General features: G+C 47.4%; 3 protein-coding genes and 1 long non-coding RNA gene across 5 annotated transcripts; 2 read left to right on the forward strand and 2 right to left on the reverse strand.

The window, feature by feature from the left end:
• Nucleotides 1–118: 118 nt before the first annotated feature.
• On the reverse strand, nucleotides 119–1919 carry fabp3 (fatty acid binding protein 3, muscle and heart). The gene is made up of 4 exons (XM_088365125.1): nucleotides 1748–1919; nucleotides 888–1060; nucleotides 588–689; nucleotides 119–508 (listed from the first exon to the last, which is right to left on the reverse strand). The coding sequence occupies exons 1-4, from the start codon at nucleotides 1818–1820 to the stop codon at nucleotides 455–457; spliced, it is 402 nt and encodes a 133-aa protein (XP_088221251.1). The 5' UTR covers nucleotides 1821–1919; the 3' UTR covers nucleotides 119–454.
• A 2063-nt stretch (nucleotides 1920–3982) lies between these two features.
• On the forward strand, nucleotides 3983–7377 carry dclk3 (doublecortin-like kinase 3). The gene is made up of 8 exons (XM_088364903.1): nucleotides 3983–4110; nucleotides 4520–4728; nucleotides 4853–4984; nucleotides 5058–5571; nucleotides 5643–6121; nucleotides 6220–6352; nucleotides 6418–6585; nucleotides 6823–7377. The coding sequence occupies exons 1-8, from the start codon at nucleotides 4050–4052 to the stop codon at nucleotides 7146–7148; spliced, it is 2022 nt and encodes a 673-aa protein (XP_088221029.1). The 5' UTR covers nucleotides 3983–4049; the 3' UTR covers nucleotides 7149–7377.
• Nucleotides 4112–8478, reverse strand: LOC148380299 (uncharacterized). 2 transcript variants are annotated; one of them, XR_015854887.1, is made up of 3 exons: nucleotides 7223–7400; nucleotides 5954–6118; nucleotides 4112–5535 (listed from the first exon to the last, which is right to left on the reverse strand). It is a non-coding gene; the product is annotated as an uncharacterized LOC148380299 (long non-coding RNA). The 2 variants fall into 2 exon arrangements; XR_015854886.1 differs by having other exon boundaries at nucleotides 4112–6118; nucleotides 7223–8478.
• zftraf1 (zinc finger TRAF-type and ring finger containing 1) lies at nucleotides 7535–12255 on the forward strand. The gene is made up of 6 exons (XM_088364880.1): nucleotides 7535–8493; nucleotides 9589–9683; nucleotides 9766–9909; nucleotides 10040–10251; nucleotides 10331–10509; nucleotides 10829–12255. The coding sequence occupies exons 1-6, from the start codon at nucleotides 8227–8229 to the stop codon at nucleotides 11039–11041; spliced, it is 1110 nt and encodes a 369-aa protein (XP_088221006.1). The 5' UTR covers nucleotides 7535–8226; the 3' UTR covers nucleotides 11042–12255.
• The last annotated feature ends 483 nt before the right edge of the window (nucleotides 12256–12738 follow it).

Here is a 12738-nt window from a genome sequence, read left to right on the forward strand (position 1 = left end):
AATATATTTTTTCAAATTAAATTTGACATTTTTATTCAGAAAATTCCATGGAGCTTTAAATTTTTCTGTGGGCAGTTTGCGACAGTAATTTTGGAGACATTAAAAAAAAAAATCACAATTTTCACATGTTTCACCTCAGATGGTATATTTTTTAATTATAGCCATTATTTTCAGTTGAAAACATTTGTAGGTTTGAAAACCGATTCCATGCATCTCAACTGCGGACAAAACAAAAAACAAAACAAACAAAAAAGCATATTCCAAAGAAAATCAATAAAATTTCATTGGGATATTTTCAGTGTTTTTAACAGTAGAGGTGGACGGCAGAGCGGGACGGGTCCACAGATGGCGTAATACTGACACTCCGCTATACGAAGGAAAAGTGAGTTGCCACACATGGGTTTTGGGGCTGTGCGGATGCAAGGATGTTTTTTAGCAAGTACGTGGAAGGTCTTCATTCCGCCCGCTCGTAGGCGCGCGTGCTGACCACGTCTCCGAAAGTCAGCGTCTGTTTCCAAAACAGAAAGAGCACCTTTCAGAAAACCAAATCACACTTAGTGGGTTTTTGCTTTTGAGGGGTGACGGACCAGCGTGAGGGCGTTGTCGTTGACTTCTCGCACCAGACTGGTCTCCTTGCCATCCCACCGCTGGATGTGCACCATCTTGCCGTTTTCTATTGTCACCAGTGACTGCACAAAAGGCAGGGAGGGGCAAACATGATATGGGAAAATAAAAAAAACGCTCATAAAAATCAGACAAGTGATTTTTTTGCATAATTCTGCATGACGGTTAATTTGCCTCCAAATAAAGTTTGACTATCAATTTGAAAACTCATTTCCATGGCAATCCTAAAAACGTTTGTAAATATTGCATTCAGTCAGACCCACCTTGACGTTCCTGCTGTCGGCAGTGGTCTCGTCGAACTCCTCCCCCAGCTTGAAGGAGAGCTCAGTGTTCTTGACGCTGCTCCGCGTCTTGACCGTCACCGTGTCGCCCTCCACCGCGATGATGGTGGTGGGCTTGGTCATGTTGCCCAATTTGCGGACGGGGAAGCTTACGCCTGTGGAACCAACATTGCGTTTAGGCGGCGTGGGAAAATTGATAAAGTGTTGTGACTGTCACTCGTGGGGTGATGTGTGCTTTGTCTGCAGCCTGTTAGGCGGGATTACGGATCACCTCTGCACACGCGTGCACCTGAACATGCCACTCCGTGACTAATGGAGCCTTTTGTGTGTAAGGCTGCCGATTGCCTTGGCAACAGGGTCAGATGGGTCAATTGTAAAAGGGCCCTCAGGTCACAGCTTGTAAATATCTTGACACCCCACCCCCAACACACAACACACACACGCACGCACACACGTACAAATGTCTTGCATAGGCGTACCTAATCTAGTGTCCAGTGAGGTCCTATTTGGAATCACATGTTGCATTCTTTCTAAGCAGCATTTGAAAGTGCAAGCCCTCCTACATTTACCAACAATGGCCACCTTTCACATGGAAGTGTGTGACCGGTTCCTCAGTTCTCCCGCAGTGGTGGTGGTAGGGGGGGCATTCAGGGCCCGGCCCCTCCACACTCAGGCCATGTGCTCGCTTACTCACCACCCCTCCTCTTCTTCCTCAGTCTTTTCCACCCTTATGCTACATTCTACATCTTGTTTGTCCCTTGAATGAATGCACACACACACACACACTAGCGGGCAGCATGTGCTCACTCATTCACACGCCGCACTCCAAAAAACAGACTCACCCAGCACCTTCATGTACTCATCAAAATTCTCGCTGTTTTTCAGGTTCCATGTGCCCACGAATGCCTCGGCCATGATGTCTGCGGAAAGCTGGAGGAATGAAGGGAGAGTGTGTGTGAGAGTGTGAGAGAGAGAGAAGAAAAGCAGGCTGCAGAAAGACGAAGGGGGAGGAAGAAGTGCCGCGCTCCTACTGGCTGGCTTGACACCGGCTGTTCGTGATGTCATCGGGCTCGACGAGAAGAGGCCGTCGCGGGAGGAGGGGAAGGGGAAGAGGCGAGGAAAGCGGTGAGTGGACGCACTGACTTTTTCCCGGGGTGATACGACGTGTGCTGTCATGTGCCGCAGACACTGAAGAGATCTTCATTCTGAACAATTGCACCATCATCATCTAGATTGTGGAAAAAAAAGATGACTTTTCATTTGGCTTTGTTGATTGATCACTATGGCTTTTAAAAGTCTGCACACCCCTGCTCAAATGCCAAGTTTTGGGGATACAAATAAATGGCAGCCAAATTCTGCAGTGTATTCAGCCAAACCTTTCAGAATTTGCTTCACAGGAATAAAAAAAGTGCAACAGGTGACTGGCCCCCAATGACCAATCATTGAAGCCAAGAGTGGAACCCAAGTCGAGACCAGTCGTTCGTCCCGGAAGTAGGACACGTCATTACTCTTACTACTTCTTCACTCGGCACGTTTGCCCTCAAATAAAAAAAAAAAAAAAATTGCCGTGTGTGTGCTTGTTTTTGTGCCTGTCATCGCACTTTTGCATGCCCAGACGGGCTCGCCTAAGATGTCTTGTGACTGACTTCCCGCTTTCCATGGCAAAACCCAATATGAACACACTTTTCAAAGAATTAAGTGTGCATTATGCGACATTATTTACATCCTGATGAAACAGCAAAGACCTTCCTGTGCACGGCTAACTTCACAAAAAGAAATGTTTTCCAAATTTTCAACATGGGAGAATGAGATAGTGAGAACTAGAGTGGGCTAACCATTGCATGTGTATGTTGAATTAAAATGGTAAGGTGTGAAACTTGTCGCCTCACAGCACATGTTACACTGTCCTTGTCCCACGAAGGCTCGTCTGGGCTCCTGGGTTTGTGTTTGACATAAACAGGTGTGAGACACTCGCACGGAAAAAAACAAGCAGGGCACGAGGTGAAAGGTGAAGATTATAAAAGAGCCACCCACACCGCATTCAAAATTATCTCGTAAGGAGAGATTGGTCTCAAGTGATGTTATGGCATGATTTGTAGCGCGCGACCTTTGGAGGGCATGACTTCCCAGAGAGCTTGGAAATGCAAAGATTGACTTAGCAGGCCTCCGCAAACCTACATGCTATATTCAAGCTACAGGAATTGAGTGTTGAGGAATGTTGAAGGCACTTCCAACTTTATTACATTCTGTTTGTGACTTGTGAAGACAAAAATGGCCTCTGAGGGTGCTGGGGCTGCTTTTGCTGCACTTACCCCATCTGTTGGTCAATTGACAGTATTGCAACCAAATAAATGTTGACATAAAATAAAATACGATTGAAATGAAATGTTTGAGCTTTTTTTCTAACCAAGCAGCAGAGCATTTCAAAATATACAGTTCTTTTTTTCCCTTCAACATTGCCCAGCTCGTTACATACGGTTGAGTGGTCAGACAGGATATAGATCCGGGAGCCAAATAAAGGAATTGCTAATGCAATATTGGCAGTGTCCCTGGAGACAGAACCATACGGAGCCTTCAATACAAAAAGACCACCCAAGTGTCACATATCGCATCCGAGATGACATTAGCAAAAGTAGCTAGGTCTTTTTTTTTTTTTTGTAAGTGAGAAATAGTCCAAGAAAATTCCCAACCAAAAACATGTTAGAATGTTATTTGATCATTAAGTTAATTACCATTAAATTCTGAGGAACTGAAATGCTTTTAGGCTCTTGTAAAGCAACAAATATTAAATATTACACATTCCTAAGTAAATTTCAAAATAAAATATTTTTGCTTGTCATAAGTGCCATAAAGCGCAATAAACAAAAGTTAGCTCGTCTTTTGCTTCAATATTAACCCAACTGCTACGACAAACATCATGCGTGACTGGGTTGGGAGCTTGTAGAATTTTTAGCATCTCAAGTGTTTTAATTTGAAGTAGTAGTTAACCATACTTCCTACTTTAAGGCGTCGAGTTTGACAAATAACCATGGCAACCGCGTAACGCCGGCTCGTGTCACGTTCAGCTCGGGCGGGAGTGACGTCACAGGCTTGTTTTCAATTGGAACTCGCTACTCACTTGTTTGACTCTTGTTTTGCTTCGAAATGGGACCGCCTGCGAAGGCTCGCTTAGGCTGCGACAGGCCAAAGAAATGGAAAACAACAGGTGAGTTTTTTTTTTTTTATTATTTACACGTCGGTTCCATATATGGGCAATGGAAACAAAAGATACTTATTTTAGGGGGGTCTTGCAAACTAGGGCTTAATAGGGGGTCTGTTCGGTAATTGGGTTGTACATCTCTCACACTTTCGCCAACACTCGTCAGTCACTGAAAGACGCCCACTAACTCTGCAGAAAGTGAAAGATGTCGGTGTCCTCAAAGCTTCATGAATGATGCAGATATCGGGGTCAAAGGAACCAAGCTTTGCTTGTGTGTATGTCTCAAGAAAGCCTAAATAATTAATGCAGGTCCACATGAAGTCTCTCAAATGACACCACTTGCACTCCATGTAATGGAAAAAAACCAAATCTGATTAAGTCTGGAAGTCTGACGTTTCGGTTTGATTTTTTCCAGCTCCCGGCCCTTCCCTGAGGCGCACTGACGGTGCTACTGCGCCCTCTCTGCCGCCGCCTCCCTGGCACAGTCCCCCCCGACAGCGGCCGGGTCAGATCCGCGGAGCAGCCCCTCACCTGCCCCTCTTCCACGGGCGACACGCGGAAGAGAGTGCCGAGCGACCCCATCTGGTCACTGTTGTTCGACCCAGTCAGAGCGCACCACGAAAGGTGAATGGCCTTTTTTTGTCTTTTGACTCGGTGAAGCAGCATGGGGCTCATCATCATCAGGATCAGAAATGATTCTAAACGAATGGTTGGAACCAACTAAAGGTGTTCATTTTTCCCCCCCAAGGTGACGGTGCTTTTAAACCGCAGGGGCGTGGTCTCCTTTGATCAACTCCTATTGGACATCTCGGAAGCGCTCGGGTTCCCTCGTTGGCATCGATCCAGAGTTACCCGCCTCTACACCGCTTTTGCCCGAGAGGTTGGACCTTTCTTCTGTTTTCCATCATCCGCACCAGGAATCCCAGATTAGTGTTTCCCGTTCTCCACCGCAGGTGAAGAGCGCTGGCGACTTCTTCCGCGGCGAAACAGCCCTCCTGGCGCTGGGTAAAGGCCGCCCTGAGCTGAGCAGTCTGGGGGAGGCACTGGAGGAGCTTTTTCCAGAGCAGTGCCGCTATCGGGCCGAGGCGCTGCTGGTCTGGGAGAAGAAGCTCCGACCAGCGCTGGATAAAGGTGGTAAGGCGGACAGTGGCTACGGCGAGGCGGCAGATGACAAGGAGCCTGCAAACGAGAGGCCACCATCGGAGGCGGAGAAGTCGAGTAAGGGTGTGTCCAGGAAAGCGGCGCACCTTCCCAACCATCTGCAGAAGCTCAGAGTGAGGGGCGGGGTCTGTGAGGCAATGCCACCTGCCATTGGTCGATTCCAACGGGAGCGAGAGACAGACTTTGCTCCTCTGTGTGAAAATTGCTTGGCGAGAAGAGTAAAGCCTCCGAAGTGGACCAATCCGCTTTCAGAAAAGGCCCCACTGCCTCCTGTGTGCAGGAAACAAACAGCAAGTTCACTCCAAGGTTGTAAATGTCTGCTGCCGTTTTTTTATTTGCTGTGTGCTGTCGTTATGTTTTGTGTCCATTGTGTAAAGGTGAGTGGAAGAATCCTCCTGCGATCTCAAGGGACTTCTCTGGGCTTTGCTCGGAGGGCAGCGAGGTTTCGGAGGCAGACGTGGCTCATCTCTATGAGGTGGGGCGCCTCCTCGGGGATGGCAACTTTGCGGTGGTGCGCGAGTGCCGGCGCCGCGCCGATGGGCGCGTGCTGGCCGTCAAGATGGTGGAGTGCTCCCGGCTGCTGGGCCGGGAGCACATGCTGCAGAATGAGCTGAGCCTGCTAGCCAGCCTGCGGCACCCGCGCATCGTCAGGCTGCTGGACCACCACCGCACGCCCACCAGGGCCTACCTGGTCATGGAGCTGGCCGGCGGCGGCGACCTCTTTGAGGCCATCGGCCAGCGTGGCAGTTTCGGCGAGGGCGAGGCCGCGCTCATGGTGGCTGACGTGGGCGAGGCGCTCAAGTACATCCACCGCAGGAGTGTGGTCCACCGAGACGTCAAACCGGAGAACCTGCTGGTCAGCCGCCAAAAACACCCGGCGTCAATACTTTTCTGACATGGCCTTGGAGTGAATTGTACTCAAGCAAGCTAAACTAAGTCTTTGCTCCCTCTCAGATCGTTCAAGCGGTTCCTGGCGTGACCAGACTAAAACTGGCCGACTTTGGTCTCGCCATGGTCGTGACCGAGCCCGTCTTCACCATCTGCGGCACGCCCACCTACGTGGCGCCCGAGATTCTGTCCGAGACAGGTTAGCGCTGCACCATAGCTCATCTGGAAGTATTTCTAAATCACAGGATTGACATGACCCGGTAGGATATGGTGTGGAGGTGGACATGTGGGCGCTGGGTGTCATTCTTTACATCCTTCTGTGTGGCTTCGCCCCTTTTCGAAGTTGGGATCGAGACCAGGATGAACTGTTTGAGATCATCAAACGGGGGCAACTGCATTTCCCACCCCCCTATTGGGATGCCATCTCAGAAGGTAGGACTTTGGAACATGACAAAAGTGCTAGGATTTGCAATTCAACCTCAATTTTATGAACAAACATGCAAAAAAAAAACTATAATGGTGGCGGCATAGTTGGACTTAAAAAGTTCAAAACAATGAACTGTACTTTGATAGTAATACTTTTGCTTGCCACTAGAGGAAGCCATTATCGAAAATACTTATCCTCGCTGAATTTAAATACAACTGAAGCACAATTATTTTGTTGGTCAGAAGCCAAAGGCCTGGTCTCAGGCCTCATCCAGCCAGACCCGGTCGCCAGGATGACAGCAGAACACACATTGCAACATCCCTGGCTGAGGGCCATGGCCACGGGCTGCCAGCCCAAGACACTGGAGAGCCACTGCAAGACCAGGATGGAAGAAACATCACCCAGACCAGTACTGCTAGACAGACAGAAGGTCCAGAATACACTGAGGGAAGAGCCAGAAACTGTTCTTCCCTCAAGCAGCGGGCAGGCTTCAGACCAGATTTGTTCAGACGCTCAATCGGGCAGAAACAAGCAGGCCATTAAAACAAAAAGTCAAATGTACTTTTAGTTTCAATGCAGGTACCCCCCCCCCCCCTCATTGGAGTAGGCTTAGACTTTGTTGTGAAGCCTTTGTTTACTCACCTTGTATTTCTTGTTGTATCATTCATACATAATTATAGAGTAGAGGGTCTACCAGAACCAGTCAGACCACTTGCAGCTGATTGCACAAGCAGCACAATATGCAAATCAACAAACCACGATATCTTTTTTGCTTGTTTATTAAGTGGTTAGTAATTAAACGTGGTCATCAAAGCGCCTTCGTGCGTCCCGCGTGGGCTCCGACGAGCTCTCCAACTGCTTTAAAAAGCAGTCAGCTGACACAACTTTGGTCAGCATTCAAAGCCCTCTTGCTTCGTCTGCGCCCAATGCGCATGCGCGCTCCCCAACTCTTTAAATACCCCCAAGTCATCTGTGGGCATAACAAAACATTCCGCTGTCCGCCCATTCGACACGGCCTGGCGGGTGGAGGTTGAGGGCGGCCATTTCGATAGCAAATTCAATATGAAAATTATGTTTTCTTTTCTGAATAAGTCCCACTCTGACCCGGAGTCGTAAAAGGGTGAAAACTCGGAGACACAGAGCGGGGGGGAGACGGACAGGGAGAAAAACAAAGATGGCTGTGTGAGCTCAACAGACGAACCACCACCAACAACAAGCGTCTGTGGACCGGGAAAGACATCTCGGGCAGTCGGAGCGGACACAGCGGACTTGACAGCCGAACCGAGTCGAGCTGTCGGGAGGGCGAAAGCCCCCCTCCCCCTCCTTAAAAACAGCTGACTTGTTTTTTGTTCTGGCTGCCAACGGAGTGCCGTGTTCAGGGCTCGGTGTCAACTAGCTAGCCGCACCGTAAGTCCTTCCCCTCGGGTGACATTTTGTCTGCACCTCGGTTTTGACTTCCAGAAAACCTTGAAAATTAGCCCTTATAATTACGAGTGAGCTAGCATTCCACCGATAGCCATAGCACGGGTGTTAGCCGACTAGCGAGCTAGCTGTCAGTTAGCTTCAAAGTTAGCCCCCACCCCTTCAAGATAGAAACAAGTGAATTTGTGGTGGGGGGGTACATAGGAAGTTTTGGACAGATTCGGATGTCCGCCATGGAAGACGATGACATGATGTCTGCACCCGGTGGCTCCTCCGCGGTCCCGGTGGCGGGGGCGGCCGAAGCGGCTGTGTCCGGGGCCGGGCTTGTCGGGCAGGAGGACGTCGTGATGAGGCCCGAGACGGACTCGGAAGAGCCCCCCAAGAAGAAGACCAAAGTGCCCGAGGCGGAGTCCGGCAAGTTGGAGGAGAGACTGTACTCTGTGCTCTGCTGCACCGTGTGCCTAGACTTGCCCAAGGCGTCTGTGTATCAGGTAAATGTGTCACAAACATGCCCCAACATGTCCCTGCTACACCCTCACCCCCCAAAAAACTCCCCCCTAAAATACAGAAACTAGTGGGGCAACCTGATGCTCCATGGATTTATAAATACAGCCCTGGCCCAAGCAGGCATGTGCTGACACACCCTGTCCTCAGTGCCCTGCTTGTCAAGCCCACTGCCCAAAAGTCTGACATGATCTTCAAATAACCTTCAATTAAAGTCACTTTCCCAAGGCCAACACCCCTCAAAATAAAAGTAGTCCACTTCCCCCCTTGCCCCCGAATGCCACAAGCTGTCATATGCTCAATGTCAACCATGTTGTAAGCCCTGCACGTGACACTGCTACATACACTGTATTTAATATCATGTGCAAGCACAAGCAGTGCAAAGTTCAATCCACAACCCCCCCATCATGTCCCCCCAATCATTCACAATTGCCCTGAACACAATTTGAAATGACTGTTTTTGTACATTTGTACATATGCCAAGAATCCTGATTGCTCCTTAAATGAGAAATCAAACCTCTGCATGTCCAAATAGATGTCCAAAATCTCTTTGAACTAAAACACAATGAATTGTTGGGGAGTATAAAAGAAAAGGCACATACATCATAGCCAGTTATAATTGTAATATATACAAAGACAAAAATATTTGGGGTTAAAACACCTGGAAAAAAATTTGCATGTCCAAATTGTATGAAAGATCATGAGTTTTTTTTTTTTTGGCTTGCTATTGTCACCACATTTAAAATTCAGTTTATTTTGCAACGTTTTGTTCGGCATTTCTCCATCCATTATCAGAACTGCTTCATTATTAAAAAAATGACATTGCTTCAGAAATTCTGTAGCATATATTTCCAAATTTTTAAAACCAAACATAATTTTTTGAACACGTACACAAATACAAGCTACATTGCCAAATTAAATGCAAACTTTTCCCCATTATTATTTAGAATTTTAAAACTATGATTTATGTGGATTCATTGTATTTCTATAGCTGAAAAAAGTGGGAAAATGTGCACAAGTAAATTTTATTAGTCCGGATTTTGTTTGTAACTAAATTCTGATTATCCCATGTTGACCACTAGTGCACCAACGGTCACCTGATGTGCGCGGGCTGTTTCATTCACCTGCTGGCTGACTCTCGCCTCAAGGAGGAGCAGGCCACTTGTCCCAACTGCAGGTAGAGCTGAGCCAAGTCCAACCACTCGGTGGCGCTAGCAAGCGGCGACGCTGATCCCGAGCGTGTTTCCCTTCACCTGTAGGTGTGAGATCAGCAAGAACCTGTGCTGCAGGAACCTGGCGGTAGAGAAGGCGGTTAGCGAGCTGCCCACGGAATGCACATTCTGCCTTAAACAGTTCCCAAGGTCCAGTCTGGAGAGACACCAGAAGGACGAATGCCAGGACAGGTGGGTGAGACAGATGGGGAGAAAAGGGCATCACTAACAGTTACCATGACAACAGCTGCACATCAGTGTTTTTTTATTTTCATTTTATAAACATCTCTCACTGTCCTTTGTGTGTTTGTTTTTGTGCCAGGGTGACGATGTGCAAGTACAAGCGAATTGGGTGCCCGTGGCAGGGTCCCTTCCACGAGATGCCGGCTCACGAGGGTGAGTGCTCGCACCCCACCAAGACAGGCACGGAGCTGATGGGCATTCTGGGTGAAATGGACCAGAATCACCGCAGGGACATGCAGCTCTACAACAGCATCTTCAGCCTCCTCTGCTACGAGAAGATCGGATTCACCGGTAAGAGTTTTTTTGCGGCTTCGAGGTTCTTCTTTGCTATGGTTCTCATCTGCCGCGCGCGTGTGTGGACGCGCGCCAGAGGTGCAGTTCCGACCGTACCGCACGGACGACTTCATCACGAGACTGTATTATGAGACGCCGCGCTTCACCGTGCTCAACCAGACTTGGGTGTTGAAGGCGCGCGTCAACGACTCGGAGCGCAATCCCAACTTGTCGTGCAAGCGCACGCTCTCCTTCCAGCTCATCCTCAAGAGCAAGGTCAGCGAAAACTATGCACGTTGCTGCTGCTTATAGACAGCCGTAAAGCGGGCCATCAAATTAGGCCAAGGTTGACTTGAAGGTGTCATGCTCGTCTTTATTACAAGAAGGCAACCAGATTTAGTGTGTGCAATGAAGTTTGGAATTTTTCTTTTTTTTTTTTAGTAAGTTTATAGCTTCAAAATTGTGTTTTTTGTTGTTTTGAATTTTTCAGTTTATTTTAGATTTTTTTTTTTAAACGTAAAGTTTATAAATATTCTTTCAGGTTTGTAGGTTTAAGGTAAGATACTAATAATGATGCGGGCGACTCCTCGGGTAGGTGAACTCGGCGCTGGAGTGCTCGTTCCTGCTGCTGAAAGGCCCGTATGACGACGTGCGCATCAAGCCGGTCATCCATCACTACGCCTTCAGCAACGACGATAGCGAGACGGACTACGTGCTGCTGCCCATCTGCGACTCTGTCGAGTGCAACAAACTGCTGGCCGCCAAAAACATCAACCTGCGCCTCTTCATCTTCCAGGTCCAAAAGTAAAAAAAACAAAAAAAAACCCACAGACAACACACGGACGAAGCCCCGTGCCGCCCCCCCAACCGCCCCCACCACCACGAGGAGTGACTCAGAAGATGACGAGGATAAGACGCATTCAACCACTGATACCTCTTAACATACACACACGCACACACTTGACACACACACCCACACCCACTCACCCTACTAATCCACTTACCTCCTTTTAGCACACAAGTGAGAAGACCCCCTTAGGAACCTAGATTGATTTCGGGGTTAGTGGGTCTGAGGTGGTCAGTGTGTAGCAGTTGGACCCCCCCTGCACACCCAAGAGCCAAAAGTAGCACACATACACACTACTGTGTGTGTGCAAGTGTTTCCTCAATGTGAAAACGAGCGTTGACTCGAATGAGCTGTGACGTGTGATTGGATTTGTTTGCGACTCCATTTTATTTATATTTCATTTGACTTTTTTTTAAACACTAAAGAATTCTAGCTACATATTTAACATTTGAATTGCTTTTGAGGCATCGATATTTTATGTGTGATGATTGATTACATTGAAGTTTTCTCCAGAAAAAGAAAATACATTTTTCCCATCACACCTCGCATCATTGAAATATATTGAACATTAATTTCTTGGTTAAACCCGTAAAAAATATACAAGATTCAAAATCAGTACTGCTAAAAGTAGGAGTAGCATGACATGTTTTTAAAAGTGCGTTTTTAAGGATCAAGAACCAAATGCCTGCAATTAACATATTCAAAACGCCCCCTCACACTTATTTTTACAAAAAGTCACGTGTCCCATGCCCGTAATAATTGATTTTGTGCATCTGCTACATTATGAATGAATTGTGTATTAAAAAAAATTAATTTCTACTTAGCACCTATTTTAGACATACATGTTTTTAAAAATAGATGTTTAAGAAAAGTTTAAAGTTGAAACAGCCTTGTGACATCTTTAAATAGCAAACAAACCTATGAGAGAGTGTGTGTGTGGGGGGGGGGGGGTTGTGGGGGTACGCTACTTAAAGGACATTGGACTTGAAGGAGCAGATGTTACGTGAATCAAATCTACTGTCAAGCAGATAGATGTCTCCTCCTCACCTCTGCTGTATTTTTGGGGGTCTTTTCCAAAAGAAAAAAACCCCAAGAAGCTTCGGTGGACTCGCTCATCTCACTCTGGCTGTACATGTGCCTTTTATTATGATTATGATTAAAGCTCATCAACCTGCCTGCTGGCTTGTGTGAAAGTCATCCAGGACGAAAAAGGAGCGCGAGCGGGCCCGCCGCATGAATAATTGAAGGCATGGCGGCGGCGTTATGAAATCCAAATTTAATTTTCTAGCCCGGCCGGGATGATGGATACGTTTCATTGGCTTAAAATAGGAATTGGCTCCACTTGAAAAATGAATTATCACACGCGCTCGTTATTACTGGAGTGAAGGCAAAAGGGCACGCGAGTCACTTGGGCACTTTTAATTTATGGGGGATTTTTTAAAATGACTGCAATTCGGTCTCGTGATTGGCCAGATAACAAAATCAGCTCTTTTTATGGCTTATGGCATTAATTTTAACATATGGGGGGCATGAGAAATCCCCATTCATAGTGCCCATGGCTTCGTGCTTGGGAATATTAAAAATGCTTGTGGTTACAGTACTTGGGCAGTAGGTGGTGCTGAAGAGTTAGTGAAAAAGATTGGAACATATTGTGTGAA

Source organism: Syngnathus floridae, chromosome 21 (assembly GCF_059516105.1).
Source record: "Syngnathus floridae isolate MCC-2025c chromosome 21, RoL_Sflo_1.0, whole genome shotgun sequence".
NCBI lineage: Eukaryota > Metazoa > Chordata > Actinopteri > Syngnathiformes > Syngnathidae > Syngnathus > Syngnathus floridae.

Bases quoted from the DNA above. Each gene is read 5' to 3' on its own strand.
- fabp3 (XM_088365125.1), bottom strand. From the start codon at position 1,820: ATGGCCGAGGCATTCGTGGGCACATGGAACCTGAAAAACAGCGAGAAT. The intron at 690-887 runs GTGGGTCTGACT...CCTTTTGTGCAG, and splicing joins CCGACAGCAGGAACGTCAAG to TCACTGGTGACAATAGAAAA. The intron at 509-587 runs GTCCGTCACCCC...TTTTGGAAACAG, and splicing joins ACGACAACGCCCTCACGCTG to ACGCTGACTTTCGGAGACGT.
- dclk3 (XM_088364903.1), top strand. From the start codon at position 4,050: ATGGGACCGCCTGCGAAGGCTCGCTTAGGCTGCGACAGGCCAAAGAAA. The intron at 4,729-4,852 runs GTGAATGGCCTT...TTCCCCCCCAAG, and splicing joins GTCAGAGCGCACCACGAAAG to GTGACGGTGCTTTTAAACCG. The intron at 6,586-6,822 runs GTAGGACTTTGG...TTTGTTGGTCAG, and splicing joins TTGGGATGCCATCTCAGAAG to AAGCCAAAGGCCTGGTCTCA.
- zftraf1 (XM_088364880.1), top strand. From the start codon at position 8,227: ATGTCCGCCATGGAAGACGATGACATGATGTCTGCACCCGGTGGCTCC. The intron at 9,910-10,039 runs GTGGGTGAGACA...TTTTTGTGCCAG, and splicing joins AAGGACGAATGCCAGGACAG to GGTGACGATGTGCAAGTACA. The intron at 10,510-10,828 runs GTCAGCGAAAAC...CTCCTCGGGTAG, and splicing joins AGCTCATCCTCAAGAGCAAG to GTGAACTCGGCGCTGGAGTG.